General features: G+C 38.4%; 1 protein-coding gene across 2 annotated transcripts in view; it reads right to left on the bottom strand.

The window, feature by feature from the left end:
- Positions 1-280: 280 nt before the first annotated feature.
- The window catches only part of CHIC2 (cysteine rich hydrophobic domain 2), a 29,558-nt gene continuing 12,634 nt past the window's right edge, over positions 281-17,204 (bottom strand). Inside the window, exons 2-7 of one of the 2 annotated variants that reach the window (XR_015947398.1) lie at positions 15,554-15,608; positions 15,249-15,404; positions 10,886-10,942; positions 10,657-10,716; positions 2,893-7,140; positions 281-1,935 (exon numbers count right to left, since the gene is read on the bottom strand). Coding sequence is in view for 1 of the 2 variants with exons in the window: in XM_035112104.3 (XP_034967995.2) it covers positions 7,090-7,140; positions 10,657-10,716; positions 10,886-10,942; positions 15,249-15,404; positions 15,554-15,608 (379 nt within the window). In the remaining variant the exon portion in view is untranslated. Of the gene's footprint in view, positions 7,141-10,656; positions 10,717-10,885; positions 10,943-15,248; positions 15,405-15,553; positions 15,609-17,204 lie in introns of both variants that reach the window. The other variant, XM_035112104.3, reaches the window with a different exon arrangement.

Raw genomic sequence — 17,204 nt, 5'->3', positions numbered from 1 at the left:
TAATTGTGCCACCAAGTTTGAATTTCCATTGCTTTTTAAGGCATTTTTAATAGCAACGTTTTCAAAATAAGTTATTTTCTTTTCTATCTAAGAGTTAGCTGAAATTCTAACCACGCTCACTAGGAAACAAGTCTCACAAAAGTGGGATTTACTTCCGAGTAAACCTTCTAAGGATTGGGATAACTAAAAACATTCTGGTGAAATGAAGCAAAATGATTGTGCATACCACAAATAAATGAAAAAGAATACACCATATTGAGCTTAGAAAGGAAAACAAGTCTTGATAAGATAGCTTCACAATTTTATTAGTTTGTAACATACAAATTAGGAAATTCTCTAGCGAGACTTCCAAGTGGAATACATTCTAAATTTGGGTCAGGTCAGGGGGGAAATGATTGATATTTAGAAAAAATTGTGGAATTTAGCTAAATGGGTTAACTTAAAGCAACCATAACAAATGTGGTTAAATATGCACATATATATTTTAAAACCCATCCATCTTTCCTGACTACCTACGCACTTCATACCCAAATTGTAGCGTCTAACTGCAGATTTTGGATTTGATGCACTTTTTATGAAAAAAAATGATACTTTTATTACGGTAAATGATCTCTAGCTTGGTCTTTTAACTATGTTTTCATATACTGGCAAACTGAAAGATTATGATTAAGACAATGCCATTTCATATCTATTTTCTGATATACTACGTGAGATTAACAGGATTTCCACAGATACAGTCAAATGCATCCTATGTGTCAGTCATGTAGAAGAATCAACTGAGCTACACACAATGACAACAATCCAGAAGGCCGAAAGTGCACAGGGCTCCCATTGGCTGCGTATGAAAAGGCTAAAAACCATGGCCCGGGTCCAGAAAAACTACTTTAAAAAGCATGTCCAAGGGCTTCGGCATGCTCGTTGCAAATATTTTCTTTTTAAAGAAGTTCTCTTTGAACAGCAGGCTACCATGCTATATGACAAGCAGGTTTTGAAACTTCCTGTGTTTCAAAAATGGTTTGCCATCTATGGGTTACAGCAGGGAGAGAAGCTGCTTTTTGGGAAACACTTTGGATGCATGGAAATAGTCACACAGCCGTTTGGATCATTACTGCAAAGAAACCAGGTGCTCTCTCCAATACTATATATATATATATACAGGTGCTATCTAGAGAAATGTAGGAATGCATGAGTAATTAACAGCTAAACCTTTGCTTGTTTACTCAGAAGTAAGTGTACACTTGTACACTGGATTGCAATCCACAATTCCATGGGATTTACTTCTGAACAAACAATGTGACTGGGCTGTTGGCATTCTCTCTTTTGCTTACTTCCAATATTAGCCTGTTGAGAAGGATATCTAACATTACAGACCCATTTTGCAGTAGGGTATACTGGGGAAATATCGAACATTCTAATTAATCCTTGCTATCAATGCTTGTAGCTTCTCACCTTTGGATGGTATGCATGACTATACAAGCTCCTAGCAGCCTTGTAACTAACTTTTGCCTTTTGTTAGCAGCTCATTACAAGACTCTTGGTTGTTTCAGTTCCTCGAACTTTAGTGAGGCAAATGTCAGTGGAGGAATGCTATGCAGTGTTGAGAGATCTCCTTGTGTGTGTAGAATGGGAAAGGAGCAGATTGGGAAGGCAAAACTGGGTATGCATAATGGGAAAGCTTTACATGCTGACACAGGAAGGTTCATCTCATTTCCGGATGCAGGTTATCTGAAGGCTTGCTATGCAAGGTGACTCGAGTTCGCGAATGGGAACAGTCTCCTTGGGATTTTCTTATCCATTTATTACAATCCACTGCACAAGCCGGGAATTCATGAAGCAAATATCCCTGATTCAGTTCACACCAGTGAGGGCTGTCAGCAGAAGAGCTCACTCTATGATGGCTTCAATTTGTACGGTACGTTGCACTGAGCGAAATAGCTAGGAGATAAAATATTCACTATGGGAATGCTGGTCTGTATGACAAATGTAACATCTAGACCTATGTAACATCTAGACTCGCTGCCTTTAGGACTGAAGGAAATGACTAGAAATAATTGGCCTTATATCAAACCTGTCACTCCATGCTAAATATTAGCTGCTCACAATACCACTGCAATATCCCTGCCAAACTACCAAAATGACATGCTTTGTCGCATTATCCTATTGGTATAACTTACTCTAAATTGCCCTGTGTTAGTATTCCAAAAACCTTGAGTGTCAAGCCGGAAGTCACACACTGAAAAACATGTATTTCATTGAAACATACATAGTGCATGATGTTTAACTATGTTGACAAAACAGGAATTAAATTTTCAACAAAAAACTACAATTCAATCAGAACAGGCAGCTTGTTAAAATACAAACCCATATTCAACTTTCTAAAGATGATACTGTACAATACATTTGTTTTGTTTTGTGTTAAGAAGTTTTATCTAGGCTGCTAGACTGAGATTTTAATTTTCAGGAAAATGGTACAGTTGGTGCATGTTTATTTCTAAATTTAATGCTAGCAGTTACAGCTGGCTGACATGAAACCCAAACTGTGAAAAATACAGTGCACAGAAACAATAAGGAAACACTTTGTTATTCCCTCTACTGAAGGTAAGTTACATTCTCTAACAAAACTAGCAAATTTTCACTCACTGAATATTTCAATTGGGCCATTCATCTGACAGGAATAATTGGCACAAAACAAAGAACAATTTAAATGTAGTATGCAATTTATAGTTGCCCGTGTGCTTATACTGCACTCAAATCATTTTTTTAAACTGGAAGTTTTATGTTACAGAATACATTGACCAAATTTCTGATGCATAGCCTTTGGACAGAATCATAGGTAACTGCTGAATGTGGCGAAGAACCAAAATATAGGGAGGAATTCAAACTCCTGCTTACCCAAGTAGAAGTAATACATCTTGATGCAACTTTCATCTTTCAGTGCTACATATACAGAAGGAAAAAGGTTATTTGAACTGGCAGAGAGCTGTCAATTCTTACTTAATCCTTACAAGAGGGTTCTTTCATTTTGTTTTTTTGCTGTCAAAAGGTTTACAGTGCAATTCTACGCCAGTTACTCAGAGAAGTATGTCTTCTTGAGTTCAATGGGACTTGCTCTCTAGTTAAGTGTGTAGCCTTAAGCTCTCCTGGTAACTATGAAATGATTAGTAGGGTGCATGTTCTTAAAGCCCGTACTACAAAAAATGCTTGCTTTATTGGAGGGCAGGGGAACAAGTCAGACATATAGTAACCTATCAGTGATTTGATATATCAATTTTTTCTACCTGCCTGTAAAAGCAGGAAGTCTGTGAGGCACCTGATGGGCTGTTTTCAGTTTCCTGCATCATCCACAGTTCTGAACCAAACACACTTCAGATGAAGACGGGGCAACTTGTAATGTGACACCAGGGACATCAAAAACTGTTACAAAGCTGGGGGGGGGGGGATGCCCATGTTTTAATACTTATGGGCATGTGCCCAGCTGCTCCTTTAAAATGAACAAAAGGTATCAGCAACCTTTAGATGACATCCCACAACACTCTCACTTGAAAAAATCTGAACATGCATCTGAAATAACTTTATATGGAATTGAGGGGAAATAATTGGGATTTTTTATTTGCCTCCGTGTTTCCGTCTTTGTAGCATTTTTCACTATCATGTTTTCAAATATATTGCTACCACCACATGGGATGAAAAATGGTTGATTAAAAAAAAAGTCAGCCATATAGTAACCCCCATTAGCAGCTACATATCAAAATATGCATACTGGAAGAATTCAGCTACTGCTCATTTTTGTGCTTGTAAATGCTGGAACTTCCCATCCCCACCCACGCTTCAAAAAGCCAAGCAGATAAAAACAACAACAACATGGTAAGTGAAATGTATACAAAACAAGAAATAACAAGCAGCAATCCATATCATTCAAACAGACTGCCAAACTAGCAGTTACAGGGGAAGCCAAGAGGGTGGTCAAATGTGGATTTAGAGCAGGTTGAAACCATCTCCTCCTGCTGACTCATGCAAGTAATGCTTATCCACAGGGTCGAATTGCCTGAGTTGCATAACATCAGAAGGGGGAGCGTGTCTTCCATGAGATCTGTGACCAGAAAGTTGCATGTGATTTACGTTCACAATTCTTCTCCTCCGTGATGACATGCAAGACCCTTCATTTCAGGTTCTGCTGCTCGCACAAGGAGACCACTCGTGTGAGTCATTCTTTTGCATGTTAAGCCACCCAACAGATTGTCTCAACCCACTTAGATGTGAAGGTTAGTGAGATATTGAAGTGGTTCTCACCCTCCTTGGGGGTCTACCTAGTCCAAACTAACTTTACATGCAAGACGTACCCTTTACAGAAAATAGAAAACACAAGTTCTATTGCAAGCAGGCAGTATACAACTGCCCTTGGGAAGATTAGTTTGACGAAGAGTCTGATGAATGAAGTAACAAGTAGAACAAGGAATTCTACTGAATGATGCACCAGTGACTCTAAAATCTAGTCTCTGCACACCAGCAACTTACATACACAGAGGAACTCCAACATGCAGATACGAGTTCTTGCACATGCAAGGGATTCTCCATTTGCTTCGAAAGACATGGAAACTCAGCACATGCAAAGAGATGGAGAAGAATTCCTACCTTTATGAAAGTGAATGGAGAAGCCTAAGGCCCCAGAGTTCTGGAAAGGAGCCAGTTCTTACAAAGGCTCTGGTCAGTTGAACAATACCAATGGATTTTTCATCTTAATCAAGTCCACAATCCAACACAGATCTAGGCACAATTAAGCCTCCTCAGATAAACCAACTTAAGCAAACTGTGTTAGATTATGGCCAAAGTCTTTATTATGAAGGTGTTTCCAAAGCATGCAAATGTTTTAACACATACAATAGAATGCTCATAGATAAGGGGAAATGCTCTATAATTATTTCTTCAAGGTAAAGCAGATCATGGACAGCAAATGATGGGTTTTGGATACTTGTTTAAGACTACGCATTTTTAAAGCCCTTATATTTTAAAAAGCATATAGGCAGATACTGTCTGCAAAGAGCAGTGCACATGAGCCAGCCAAAGCCAACTGCATGGCTTTCGGTGGGAAAGAGTCCCACTGAATTCAATGTGATGTAGAAATGCCTAACTTTGGCCAGATCATGCCCAATTATTACCAGATTAAAAGAACATTTTGGAAGAACTGTATATTGTGATATGAAAAAATAGAGCCTAGACAAAAGGTGATTTGATACTTTCCTGGGAAATCTTTCCTTTACAAAAGATGCTTCTCCTAATGAAGATCTGCTATGAACAGCAAGCATTGAAAAATACACAATAAACATATCTGTATAATGACAATAAAGTGAAACTGTATTTAAATGAAGGAAAATGGAATCCTTGCAGTGGGGTAAACTTTTCATAGTACAAATAGTAAGCACAATGCATTTGTTGGCTATTCACATTATTGCTCTGCTACATGAAGAATGGGCCCTTAACATATGTTATAGTTCATGTACGTTAAGCTCAAAAACAAAAACAAAACAAAAGAACACAAGCTTTTCAGAAATAGTTGTATTAAGTAGGCTTTAAACACAATATATGAAGATATGCACAGCCAAAAAACTAAAAACTGCCCTGACCAAAGCATACTATCACATATCCATATTTTTTAATGCTTTCTTGTGCAAACAATAAACAGAAAGCTAACCATGTAAACATAGAAAAGAGAAAAAAGAGAAGCTGGGATGCAATAAGTATTTATCCAGTACATTCAGTAAGCTATTCAGCCAAATCACTAATTTTTGATTTGCACATCTGATAAACAGGTGTAAAAATCATCAACGCATCTGTAGCTTCTGGTACAATGTTGTAAATGTTTTACATACAGACTCCACCTGAAATAATTATAGAAACTTAACTGTGCTTAAATCCCGCTGAAATTAATGGGATTTTAAAAGTTAGTCACAACTAACACAACCCATCAATTTCAATAGGAATTGAGACTGCCTTTCTCTGACCTGGAGCCAAACACTGCAACATTTAAAAACTCAAACTACTGAAGTCTTTAACAAATATTTTTCTGACAAGCTTGCATCCTTGTGTACTATTAGATCTAGTAAACAATAAAAACAGTAAAGCTGTTACATGGCATTGCCACACAGTATGTACATACATAATTTTCTTTCTTTCTTTCTCTCTCTCTCTCTCTCTCTCTCTCACACACACACACACACACACACACACAGAGTAGGTGCACACATACAAAAAACTGGTCTATTCTGAACCAGGATTAAGAGATTGGGAGCAGGTTTGGAGAAATTCCACTTCCCCCTCAATCCCAGTTCTCTTATTCACAGCAGGATTGACCAGTGTTTCATGTGTACCAGTCCCCCATGAAATACTAATTATTTTTATGATCCTGAGCAGTATTAACCACTGAACACATGCAAAATCTATCACAAATTCTTCTAGTGGAATACTAGCAATCCAATTTCAAGTTTCTTGGGAAGAACATCTTCAGAGCAGATGGTACTTCTTCATGGAATAGAGAAATGCGCAAAGGTGAACCAATGTTTGGGTTTCAAGAAATGCTGCTTGTCGCCTCACAGGTGGCTGATTTATGTTCCAGAAAGTAGAAGGAAAAACTCTGATATATACAAGTATGTCACTGGCAAAATATGCAGAGATTCAGAGAAGATGCAAGTGCATAGATTAAAGTGATTGCCAATTTTCACAATTTATATGGGGTTAAAAATAACTTCTCACTTATAGCTATTTTTGGTTTATGTTTATAGCTATATATGTATATATACACACAAGAGAAACACACACATACATAGATATATGTATATATAAAGTCTCTGGAAAAATCAGGATACATCAACAACGGAGAAGGGACAGGAAATAAATTACACTGACGTCTGCGTGAAATGACTTCCGCAAAATTTGACAAAATGCACTTTGAACATGCCGTTACAAAAGAAAAGAATGAAGAAACCACAATATTATGTAGAACCAATGCTATATCATCACCAGGAGAGCACCAAGCAAGGCACCATTGGAAAAAAAGACAATATACTTGGGTAAGTCTCTAAAGTAAAGCAAATGCTAATCTGGTCGGAAAATTGGTGTCTTTGGTAAAAATTCTATAAGAATGACCTGTGTAAAAGAGAGAAAGAGAAAAATATATACATTTAGTGAGCAATTAATGGCACTGTCCATTTTTAAACATCTCAGCAATGTTATAGCTTTTACTGTGCTAAAGGAAAAACTATGGATAGGATCCAAACAGTTATGTGAGGCACATGTACCCACAGGCATTTTTCAGCACTCTCCCAACTTGCAATTCCCAGCAGCTAGTTGTAGTAATAGTAGTAGTAGTAATAGTACAGTCGCACCTTTGAAGTCAAACGGAATCCGTTCCGGAAGTTTGTTCAACTACCAAAACATTTGATAACCAAATCACAGCTTCTGATTGGCTGCAGGAAGCTCCTGCAGCCAATCAGAAGCCACGGAAGCCCCATCGGATGTTTGGGTTCCAAAAGAACATTTGCAAACCAGGACAATCACTTCCGGGTTTGTGGCGTTCAGGAGCCAAAACGTCTGAGTTCCAGGGTGTTCAACAACCAAGGTATGACTGTAGTAGTAGTAGTAGTAGTAGTAGTAGTAATACCCCACCCATCTGGCTGGGTTGCAGATGTAGCATGTAACCACCTACAGCCAGGGTGGTACCTTTCACACAGTGCAATGTTTTTGCTCTTGCAAGAGGTTGTGATGCTGCTATCATTATTAATCATCAAATTTTGATCCCGCCCTTCATCTGAGGACCACAGGGCAAATTACAATATGAAGATACAAAAATGCACAGCATAGTAACAAACAAAAATAATAACCCCACCACCACCTAGCACAGTTTAAAACAGGCATCCCCAAACTGCGGCCCTCCAGATGTTTTGGCCTACAACTCCCATGATCCCTACCTAACAGGGCCATTGGTCGGGGAAGATGGGAATTGTAGTCCAAAACATCTGGAGGGCCGATGTTTGGGGATGCCTGGTTTAAAAGGACATAGATTGTTTAATAAGCCAAAGGGCCAGGGAGAAGAAGGTTTTTGCCTGCCACATAAATGAAGGCACCGGGTGAGCCTCCCTGGAGAGAGCACTGCACAAGTGGGGTGCCATTCCTAAAAAGCCTGTTTTTGTGTTGGTTCCCTCCGGACCCCTCACAGAGGAGACACACAAAGATTGGTTTAATGTGTGAAAAAACACAAGTTCAAAGCCCTCCTTGTGCACGCAGAATTAGTTGGCTTAACTATTTGCATGATGGCTTACAGATACACACACAAGACTCATTCATGATTTCTGAAAGAATGAGTTGCTTGGTTCATAAGGTTTTAGCCAAGTAAAATAAACACAGTTATTAATACAAAAATACCAACACAGGCAACTAATTCTGCATAACTTTGGCCTGTGCTTGTCTAACAGAGCCACAATGCCATAGGGTAAAAATCTTGTGAAACTGAATACAAGAGTTTCAAAGGAAACATGCCAGTGAGCAAGACTTTCTGTGCACCTAAACAATTATAGCAGCATTCAAAAAGCTAACAACCACTTAAGTGTGACCCTTTAAAAAGAAGCTTTGTTAAATGTAAAAGCGGGGGGGGGGGGATGTTCCACTGAAGACAATAGCATGGACCCAAAGGTTCCCCTTCCATGAAAGGTAAGTGTCTGTTTTTTGAACCAACACATTGCCCTTTTCACCAAGTAAGTGTGCAGTTTAGTTGAAAAAAAATTAAATACAGTGCTGTTAGTGTATCACAGTGGTTCCCAACTGGTGGTCTGTGTAACCCAGTGGTTCCCGACCTTTTTCTGGCCATGCCCCACTTAAGCATCTCAAAAATATTGATGCCCATGACATATAATTCTTATTATTCAAAAAGTGAAGTCCTATTCAAGGGGGGGAAACCTAAAAGGCCATTAACTGTTAATAACTCATTCTCGAATTGCTCCCCTTAAAAATCAAACTGCCCCGCTGTGGGGAGTGTGCCCCAAATTGGGAACCACAGACGTAACCCACCCAGGGGGTCTGTGGCACCATCCACATAACAAAAACTACCATAGAGATATCCAAATTTTCAAAAGTAGGAGGTCCATGGCTTGGCTTTTGACTTAGACAATTGGGAACCACTGCTCTATCGCATTCCCACCAATAATAGATATTGCCTAAAGGGGTACCTGAATTTAAACTGATTTTTAAAAACAATTCTACATTGGTCTTTGAAATTACAATAACAACTTTCACCAATGCCTGAACACATTGTTGAAAAACACTAATTTTAATTAGGCACATTCTCAACATAAATGTGCTCAGGACTGTGGCCCTCGAATGTGAGTGGATTTTTAAGAGACCAGAAGCATTCAGTAATGAAAACATAAAACTGAATTCTTTACACAGGCCAACCTCAAAAACCTGTGTCAAATTTTCTTTCTTGTCTCCAATTACTGTGAAGTTATCATGAGTCTATGATCATAAATTAACATGTTCACTATAATAGATGATCATAAATTAACATGTTAAGTATAATAGATGTTAAAAAGAAATAGTTGAATAGAACTACTCTGGAAAAAAGGCATTTTAGGAAGTCTTTTATGTTTTAGGCTAGATATAGGCCTTAGTAATTCCCCTTTTCTTCAGTGCTAACAGAAAAGATGATTTTAAGATAATTTCTAACTATTTAAGCACTGTTTTAAATCAATCTTTTAACATACTGTCTATAATGCATGTATTGTGTTAGAGAATAGACAAGATATATTAAAAGGCATGGATGTGTTAGAAATAGCTAAAGCTAGATGCCACTGGGGGTTACTCTTAATTTGTTAACCCCTGCTTGTGTTGTTGTTGTTTTTAATTATAATACTAACATATTTTGCAAGGGCTTATTTGTTTTAAAGCAGTTAAGTATCTTATCACGTGCCACTAACTGAAAAATTTAAAGGAGCAGCAAAGTGAAATGAAATAAGAAAAACTACAAGGACTGATGTGGGGGCCAGAAACAAATGCACCCCATGAAAAGTCTTTCAAGAAATCCTCATCTTCTGTATAATCTTTAGAGCTAGAGAATGAGAGCCAAAACCGACACATCACGCTCTTATTATCAGGCCTGACTTTTAAAACATTTGAATGAAGCTAGTAAAAGCTCAAGCTACTTTCAAGACTGCTGAGGTATGGGGGCAGTTAAAATCGACAAAGTCTAAAGGTTTCCTAAGCTCCAACAGCTTAGTTGAAAGGTCTCCTTCCATACACTGAGACTCGATTAGCATTATATAAAACAGTCCACATCTAACTCGCTGCGTAACCAAAGTTGCAGTTATTCTTTTTATACAGCATCTGAAAATTTCACACCCCATCAACGCACGTTCAAGCTATTTTATCTTGGCAATTAATTTATTATTTTCCCCCCGGAACACAGTGAAGCCTTGTTTTCAAGTCATTCATAACTTTATAAATCAGCCCTGCGCATGAAACCATACATCTGTGAACCGTAGAAAATCCTTGCCACTCAGGCGATTAAGCTCCTGACACCTTTGCTGATTAATAATCGTGGAAAGAATAAGATCAGAAGCAAAATAAATGATCATTTAATAGAGAAATGCACAAAACAGCCCTTTAACTTACATATTCCATCATGTTATTCGATTCACATTTCCTTTTGCTTAGCCTCCAATGCAAGCACAGCTAGACAACAGGGAGAAAAAGGGGGAAGAAAAATGAGCTGTGTTTTATCGCCGGCACAGAGACTAGTCCATTTGTCCAGCTTTCATATTTCGCGTTCAACAAAAGCATCTGTTTCCATACTGTGCAATTCAGGCCCCAGCAGTACGAAGCTGCTCCCTGCGGCACTCACCTTGTGGTATAACCTATTGTTTTCCCATTCTAATAACTTCTCAATCGATCTTCGTGTCTGGAAGACAAATGAGAAAGAATTTTACTCTTGAGCAGCTTTGGAAAAAAGTTTGTTTTGCAGCTGCCTTTGTGTGGAAAAGGTGGTTGGGGTGGAGGAGAAATGTGGTAAAGGACAGCAACTTAGGTACAGGGTGGTCTGCCGTACTGCGAATTTTCTGGTATTAATTATAGCTAGGATAAAGAGGTGCGTGTTTCAAAAAATGGTTTCAGCGACCAAATTAAAAAAACCAGTAAGAAATATTTAAGTGGCTGGAAAATGTATTTATCTACAAAGATGTACATTAATAAAAGGTTTTTTTATTTAAAAAAAAACAACCAAAAGTGCTTTATTCACTAACACTGTTAAGTGAATCAATTTAGATCCACTGAAGCTAATTGAATCAAGCTACCTCATAATTCAAGTAACTTGAAACAAATAGGCTGCAGATCAAGCATGGGATAGTTTCCACATATTGTGCGTAGACATTATGACAACTATCATTCATACAAAATGCCGTGCTGTTGACTAATTTCACATACTAGAGCTCTAAAATGTTAATCTATTGTTTCTCATTTATGCACAAATTGTTCCAGAATATTTGGAAATCTACACACGGAAAAGTCCCTTGAATTTAAGTTCTCCAGCTTTAAGAGAACGATTTAAATCCCCTTGCACTAAATCTGCTACTCAGAAGATGCAGTTGGTATTCTGATTTAGAAATACGTCCTGCTGCTGTTCATGGTCACTTGACTGCCGTATCATCAACTGCTCAGTAGTAAAATGGGGTTTACTAGTCCTTATGAATAGGGAGGATAAATCACAACACCAGGTGTTGAGATGAGACCAGAGTTGCAGGTGCAGAGGCATGGATCACTGAGCCTTGTGGCAAATTCAACTTCATACAGCTGCAGCTTCCTTACAAGGCAAAGAGAAGTTGGGGAGGGGGAAAGGGGGGCTGAGAAGCATCTTGCACTTCAACTACTGCTAAACAAGAAGTGCTACAAAATGCACACTGGTGCAGCAAGTGAACAAGCATGGTTTTTTAAGAACTACTTAAAAGCATCCATCATCAAACCTACTGAATATACACGAAAGGCAAAAAAATACATATAGCGGTTTCTTTTCATTCATAAGAATCACAAGAGCATAAACCTGAACTCTAGCTACTTGAAAGAATCAACTTCGTTAGGAATGAATAATTATTAGGATTTTTTTTTTTTACCTTTTCATTATATTTCAAAAATAGAAGGGATTCCCAAGAACCCTGGGGCACATTTTAATAGCAAGGACAAAGTCATTACATTGTTTTTTAAAAGTTCTGTTCCTTTTGGCCAATACTTTTTATTTTATTTTATTAAAGACAGTGCCTGCCCTCTAACAATGATCAGCAGACCTCACTTGTTTCTTTGTCAAGATAGCCTTTTAGAGTCTGCTCTCCTTTTAAATGAAAATAGGGCAGCAGTTATGGTCACACTTTTGTTAATTTAGTTGCCAGTCAGCTCCAAATCAAAAGAAAATAAGGCTGCAGAGTGTAATTAACATTCAGTTCAGTCGTTTTGTCCCTTGTCTAGCCCCCTAAGCTTTGTTAAAATTGCCATCTGAATGCTGAAGGCTGTAGGGAAATCGATTTGATTCTAATCGCACCATGAAAAGAACATGATCTAACTGCTTTCAGCCCTCCGTAAATCTGTACTAGGTCTTTAGCACAATGCAACTTCCAATTTAAAAAGCACTGAATGTCTCGTCAATGACTTTGTGAAGAAAAAAGAACAAGGAGCAGACATAAAAATTCCAATAGTTGTTTAAGCATTAAAGCTCATTTGCATCACAGCAAACCTGAAAAGGGCTGACCTCTCAAACCGCCTCTCAGGTCTATGAAGTTGTAGCCTTGACAAGCTCACATTGACAGAGCTCATTGACTCTGAAAGGCTACTCTATCAATGGTGAAAAATGGCAATAGGTTCTACTCCGAGCAGGCATCTGCCTGCCCACCCGCTGCTAAACCAATGGCAAAACCGATTCAAAAATGTGAAGCTACCTTGTAATCTTCCTTGCTAGAACCTTTTAAATAATAGATTAAGACTGCAGTACAATTTAAATTTCACTGCCTGCACGGAGGGGAAGGAGAAAAGACAGAAAAGAAACCAGCATCCCAAATACTAGGAGAGTTAAAACACTTTGCACCCTAGAAAGGAAAGTGAATACAGAAACTTAATGCAACACTATGAAGAGATATCTTTTACTGAAACAAAAGTTAACATTCAACTATTGTTACCCTTATTGAGGGAATGAAGGACTTAACTATGAAGTTAGAAAGGGCACTGAATTTGAAGGAAATGTATTAGTCATCTTAAAACAAATTATTAGCAGTTAGTATTAAGCAGGCAACACACATGTAGAAGACAAATTGTGCATCACTCATATTTCAGTTTTAACACACTCTATTGCCAAAGCCTAAGTGCAGATAACACTGTTGTATACCTCAAGCATGTAAGATTTTTTTTCTACAAATACTAATTTTGTAAGTTATTATTTGTAAGTCGTCACATGTACAAACGGCTTGCAACATTTATAAAATCACCCAACAATACCCAACCCCGTCAGCCATACAAAAGGTGAATGAAAGTTTAAATGAAACATTAGCCAGTACCTCTCAGCCAGGGAAGAAAAAGTGAATTAAAGAGCCTCGCACAATTCTCGACACCAAGCTCCCTTTTCCCTACTTGACAGGTGAAGGGGGGGGAGACTTGCACGTGCAACTTAATTAATCACTGCACTTGACATCTCAATGATTTACAGTGAGGAGCAGGTGAGGACATTCAAAACCCAAAAGGGACTCTTGATTTGAGTAACTTTCCCAGCTGACGGGGATGACAACCCTGTAGATTCTCCATCAATGGCATACTAGAGAGCACATTATTTGCTAACAACAACAATGCAAAAGTTAAGTGGAAGAAAGTTTACTAGGAAAATTTAAAAACTAAACATGGCGGTTCTTTCTTCTTTCAACATTATAGTTAACCATGAAAAGCCATTCTTATTGTGAAACTTATACTTGTGGCTTTATCCTGTGCATGTTTGCTAAAGGAGTCTTACTGAATTCAGTGAAACTAACTCCTAAGCATGCATGCACAGATTTGCGGCCTTTTCTACCTATTTTCTATTGAGTAAAAAGCTAAACAAGCCTAATGTAACAATGTAGTATTTTCCCTTGCTGGATTAAAATTTTACAATTTAAATTAAATCATTTAAAATTCCAGATTGAATGTAATCCTTATACTAAATGTAACACTTTTCCTTCAGCAGTCACCTGCATCATGTGAAAATCCTATGTCCCCTGCCAGTAAATGCAGACTTGGTGCAACCCATTCTAAAGCACAAAGTGGGCATTAACTTAAGTACTTCAATGGCTAAAGAGCTCAAACACATAATACATTAGTCTTTAAGAACAATGTGGAGTGCACCAAAAATGATTTTTTTATTGTTCCAGTTTTATTTTATAATTGCATATAGATGAGAGTAGCTGCTAGGATTTAAATACAGTGGTACCTTGGTTTAAGAACAGCTTAGTTTATGACAAACTTGGATTAGTTTATGAAGAACTTGGATGAAGAACTGCAAACCCGGAAGTAGGTGTTTTGGTTTGTGAACTTTGCCTTGGAATAAGAACATGTTCTGCTTCCTGTTGAGTGTGTTCCATTTGTAAATTGAGTCCCCCGCTGCTATGGGAAAGCACGCCTTGGCTTAAGAACACTTTGGTTTAAGAACGGACTTCCAGAATGGATTAAGTTCGTAAACCAAGGTACCACTGTCCTAGGAACTGTGAAAAGCCTTCATCCCAGGTTTGTGCATGAGGAAAATCTATGGACATCATGTCAATGTTGAGTGGCAGGGTGTCAACAGAATTTGACACCCTGCCACTCCTAGGATTATCCATGTGGGCAACGATACGTCTAAGCAACTTAGAAAACTTAACAAAAGCCTCTGATGGAAATTACAGTACCATCCCTCAGTTCAACAGTTACATGAAGACGCACTAACACAAAATTGATAAAATCTTTATATTCACATTTAACAGTTGAATTTTCCACAGTGACTACTTAGTGTCACTTACTAGTGTTACTTAGTTTTCTATGTACCTTCAGCCACTAGAGAAGTTTAAACCACTGTATTAAGCAAGCCCAGGAAAGTAACAATAACATTAAAAATTAACATTAAAAAAAATTCTTTGTAAAGCAGAATAAGGCACAGAGGAAAGAAGTTTTGAACTTGGAAGTTGAGGTTATATGATAACCCATGTTGCAATGAGTATGATCAAACTTACTCTTTTACTGAGGCAAATCACTGGCCACATACTACAACCTAAAGTACAGCAGCAACAAAGGCAGCCACAAAGCAGCCACCGGACATTGACTGGAAGATTCTTCTTAAGACAGCTATTCACTCTGCTGATGCTGGCTTTAAACTCCTCAGGTGCGACCTGCAAGAAAGAACCATGAAGCATTGTGATAAATCTAATGTCTGATTTGCATTAACAAATCCGTTTCTCTGTTTTAAAATCAACATTAAACTCACAAAATTACAATCTCTGTCAACTCTCCTTGTGAATTTCATTCCACGGATACTTACTTTTCCTGTTAAGGACGAAGGGAATTCTGCTTCAAATTTGTTGCTCAGTCCAAACCTGCAGACAGCAAATGAACATATTCTTTAATTCTACATGGTATGGCATGCTTTACAGGGTAATTTTATTTGCTTTGGTAAGAAAAATAAAGTCAGGGAACCACTCTGTATAACCATAAGCTCACGAGTGTTGGAGGGAATGTATTTTGTCTCTTTTAACGTTATGTATTTACTGTGGCAAGTGCTATAACAATTACACCAAAAACAATTGATGCATAAAGTTGTGAAGCAAGTCTCACTGAAATGTCAATAATCTATTTGGAAAGTGCACTACCAGCTCAAAGTAGCTTATGCTTTAAAAAGCTATGTTTGCATGACATAAATATAGCTTAAAAACTGAGAGCAAAGATTCCAGAAGAAAGGACAAAACTTAGGGTCCATGAACACATTCTTGTGCGTTTCCAAATTGCTATGGATCTACTACACAATCCACAGCATTACTGACTTTTTATCCTGCACAGTCTTCTGGCCTCCTCAGTTTGTTGATTGGGTTTAACACTTTTCCTCATTTATTTAAAACTAAATCTATCTACTAAAAGCAAGTGCAACTGAAGGGATACCCGCCTGCATTCTGACATTCAGGAATAACCTGCGATCCCATTATTCAGTCTCTCCCCACTTACACGGCAGTTACATTTCTGGGTACCGTTAGTATAAGTGAAATCGTGTATCATGGGGAACACCATCTAAAAAGTCTCTAAACACCTTCTAAACTTCACTAAGCTCCACCAAAAATCCACTAAACTCTACCACAATCACTCCCTCCAACCTCCTTTTCTCAAACTCTCCACAGGACTTAAAAGGTCGGTTCAGACACTCATGGGATCACAGTTGCAAAGGCTCCTGGAACTGCTAGTTGTTTTCCTGCTCTTTTCGGGTCTCCCCCCCCCCCGCTCTTTTTAAGCCATGTTTATTTCCTATCACCAAGCACATCTATGTGGGGAACCTCAAGAAATATGCAGTCCTCTACAAAACTGGTGGGAAAGAGGAGATTATTCATGCATGGCCATTCTCAGTGCCATACTATGTGAAAATGGCACTGCAACGTTGTTAGGGAAAAATAGTTTGGCATGCATATGGCTGGCATCTGCCAGGGAACTACAGATAGCTGAAATTCCCCAATATGTGCCCACTACCACCTGGGTTTTTATGGACAGGCTTCGCTTCGAACAGGGAATCCCAGGACCACTCCAAATTGCACTAGCTGCCAATTATTTTCTAGCTCAGTTCAAGGTACAGGCCACCACCTTTAAAGCCTTGAAAAGTCTGGAACACTACACCTGCAAGAATGCTTCCCCCCACACTTGCCAACAGAGACAGGGAAGGCCTGCTGCATAGTATCAAACTCAGGTGATTCAGTGACAAAAGGCTTAAGAGTCAAATTGGTGTCACTGCAAAAAAAGAGGGATACATCAGCAAATAAAAACACAACAGACCAACAAGTATGCTATGGCTTCCAGAATGTTACCGTGTCAGAAAATAAAACTGGGAAAGTGTGTGCATGTGTACATGAATGTGTGAGAGAGAGGTGGTGAGAGAATTGGCCTGTGTAAGCCCCTTACAGATTTAGTAATGCAGAACTATGGCTGACACCCTG

The sequence above is a fragment of the Zootoca vivipara genome, chromosome Z1 (genome assembly GCF_965207765.1).
Source record: "Zootoca vivipara chromosome Z1, rZooViv2.hap1.1, whole genome shotgun sequence".
NCBI classification, from domain to species: domain Eukaryota; kingdom Metazoa; phylum Chordata; class Lepidosauria; order Squamata; family Lacertidae; genus Zootoca; species Zootoca vivipara.
Note: the sequence above shows the minus strand (reverse complement) of the source record. Positions and strands in the feature narration are given on the sequence as shown.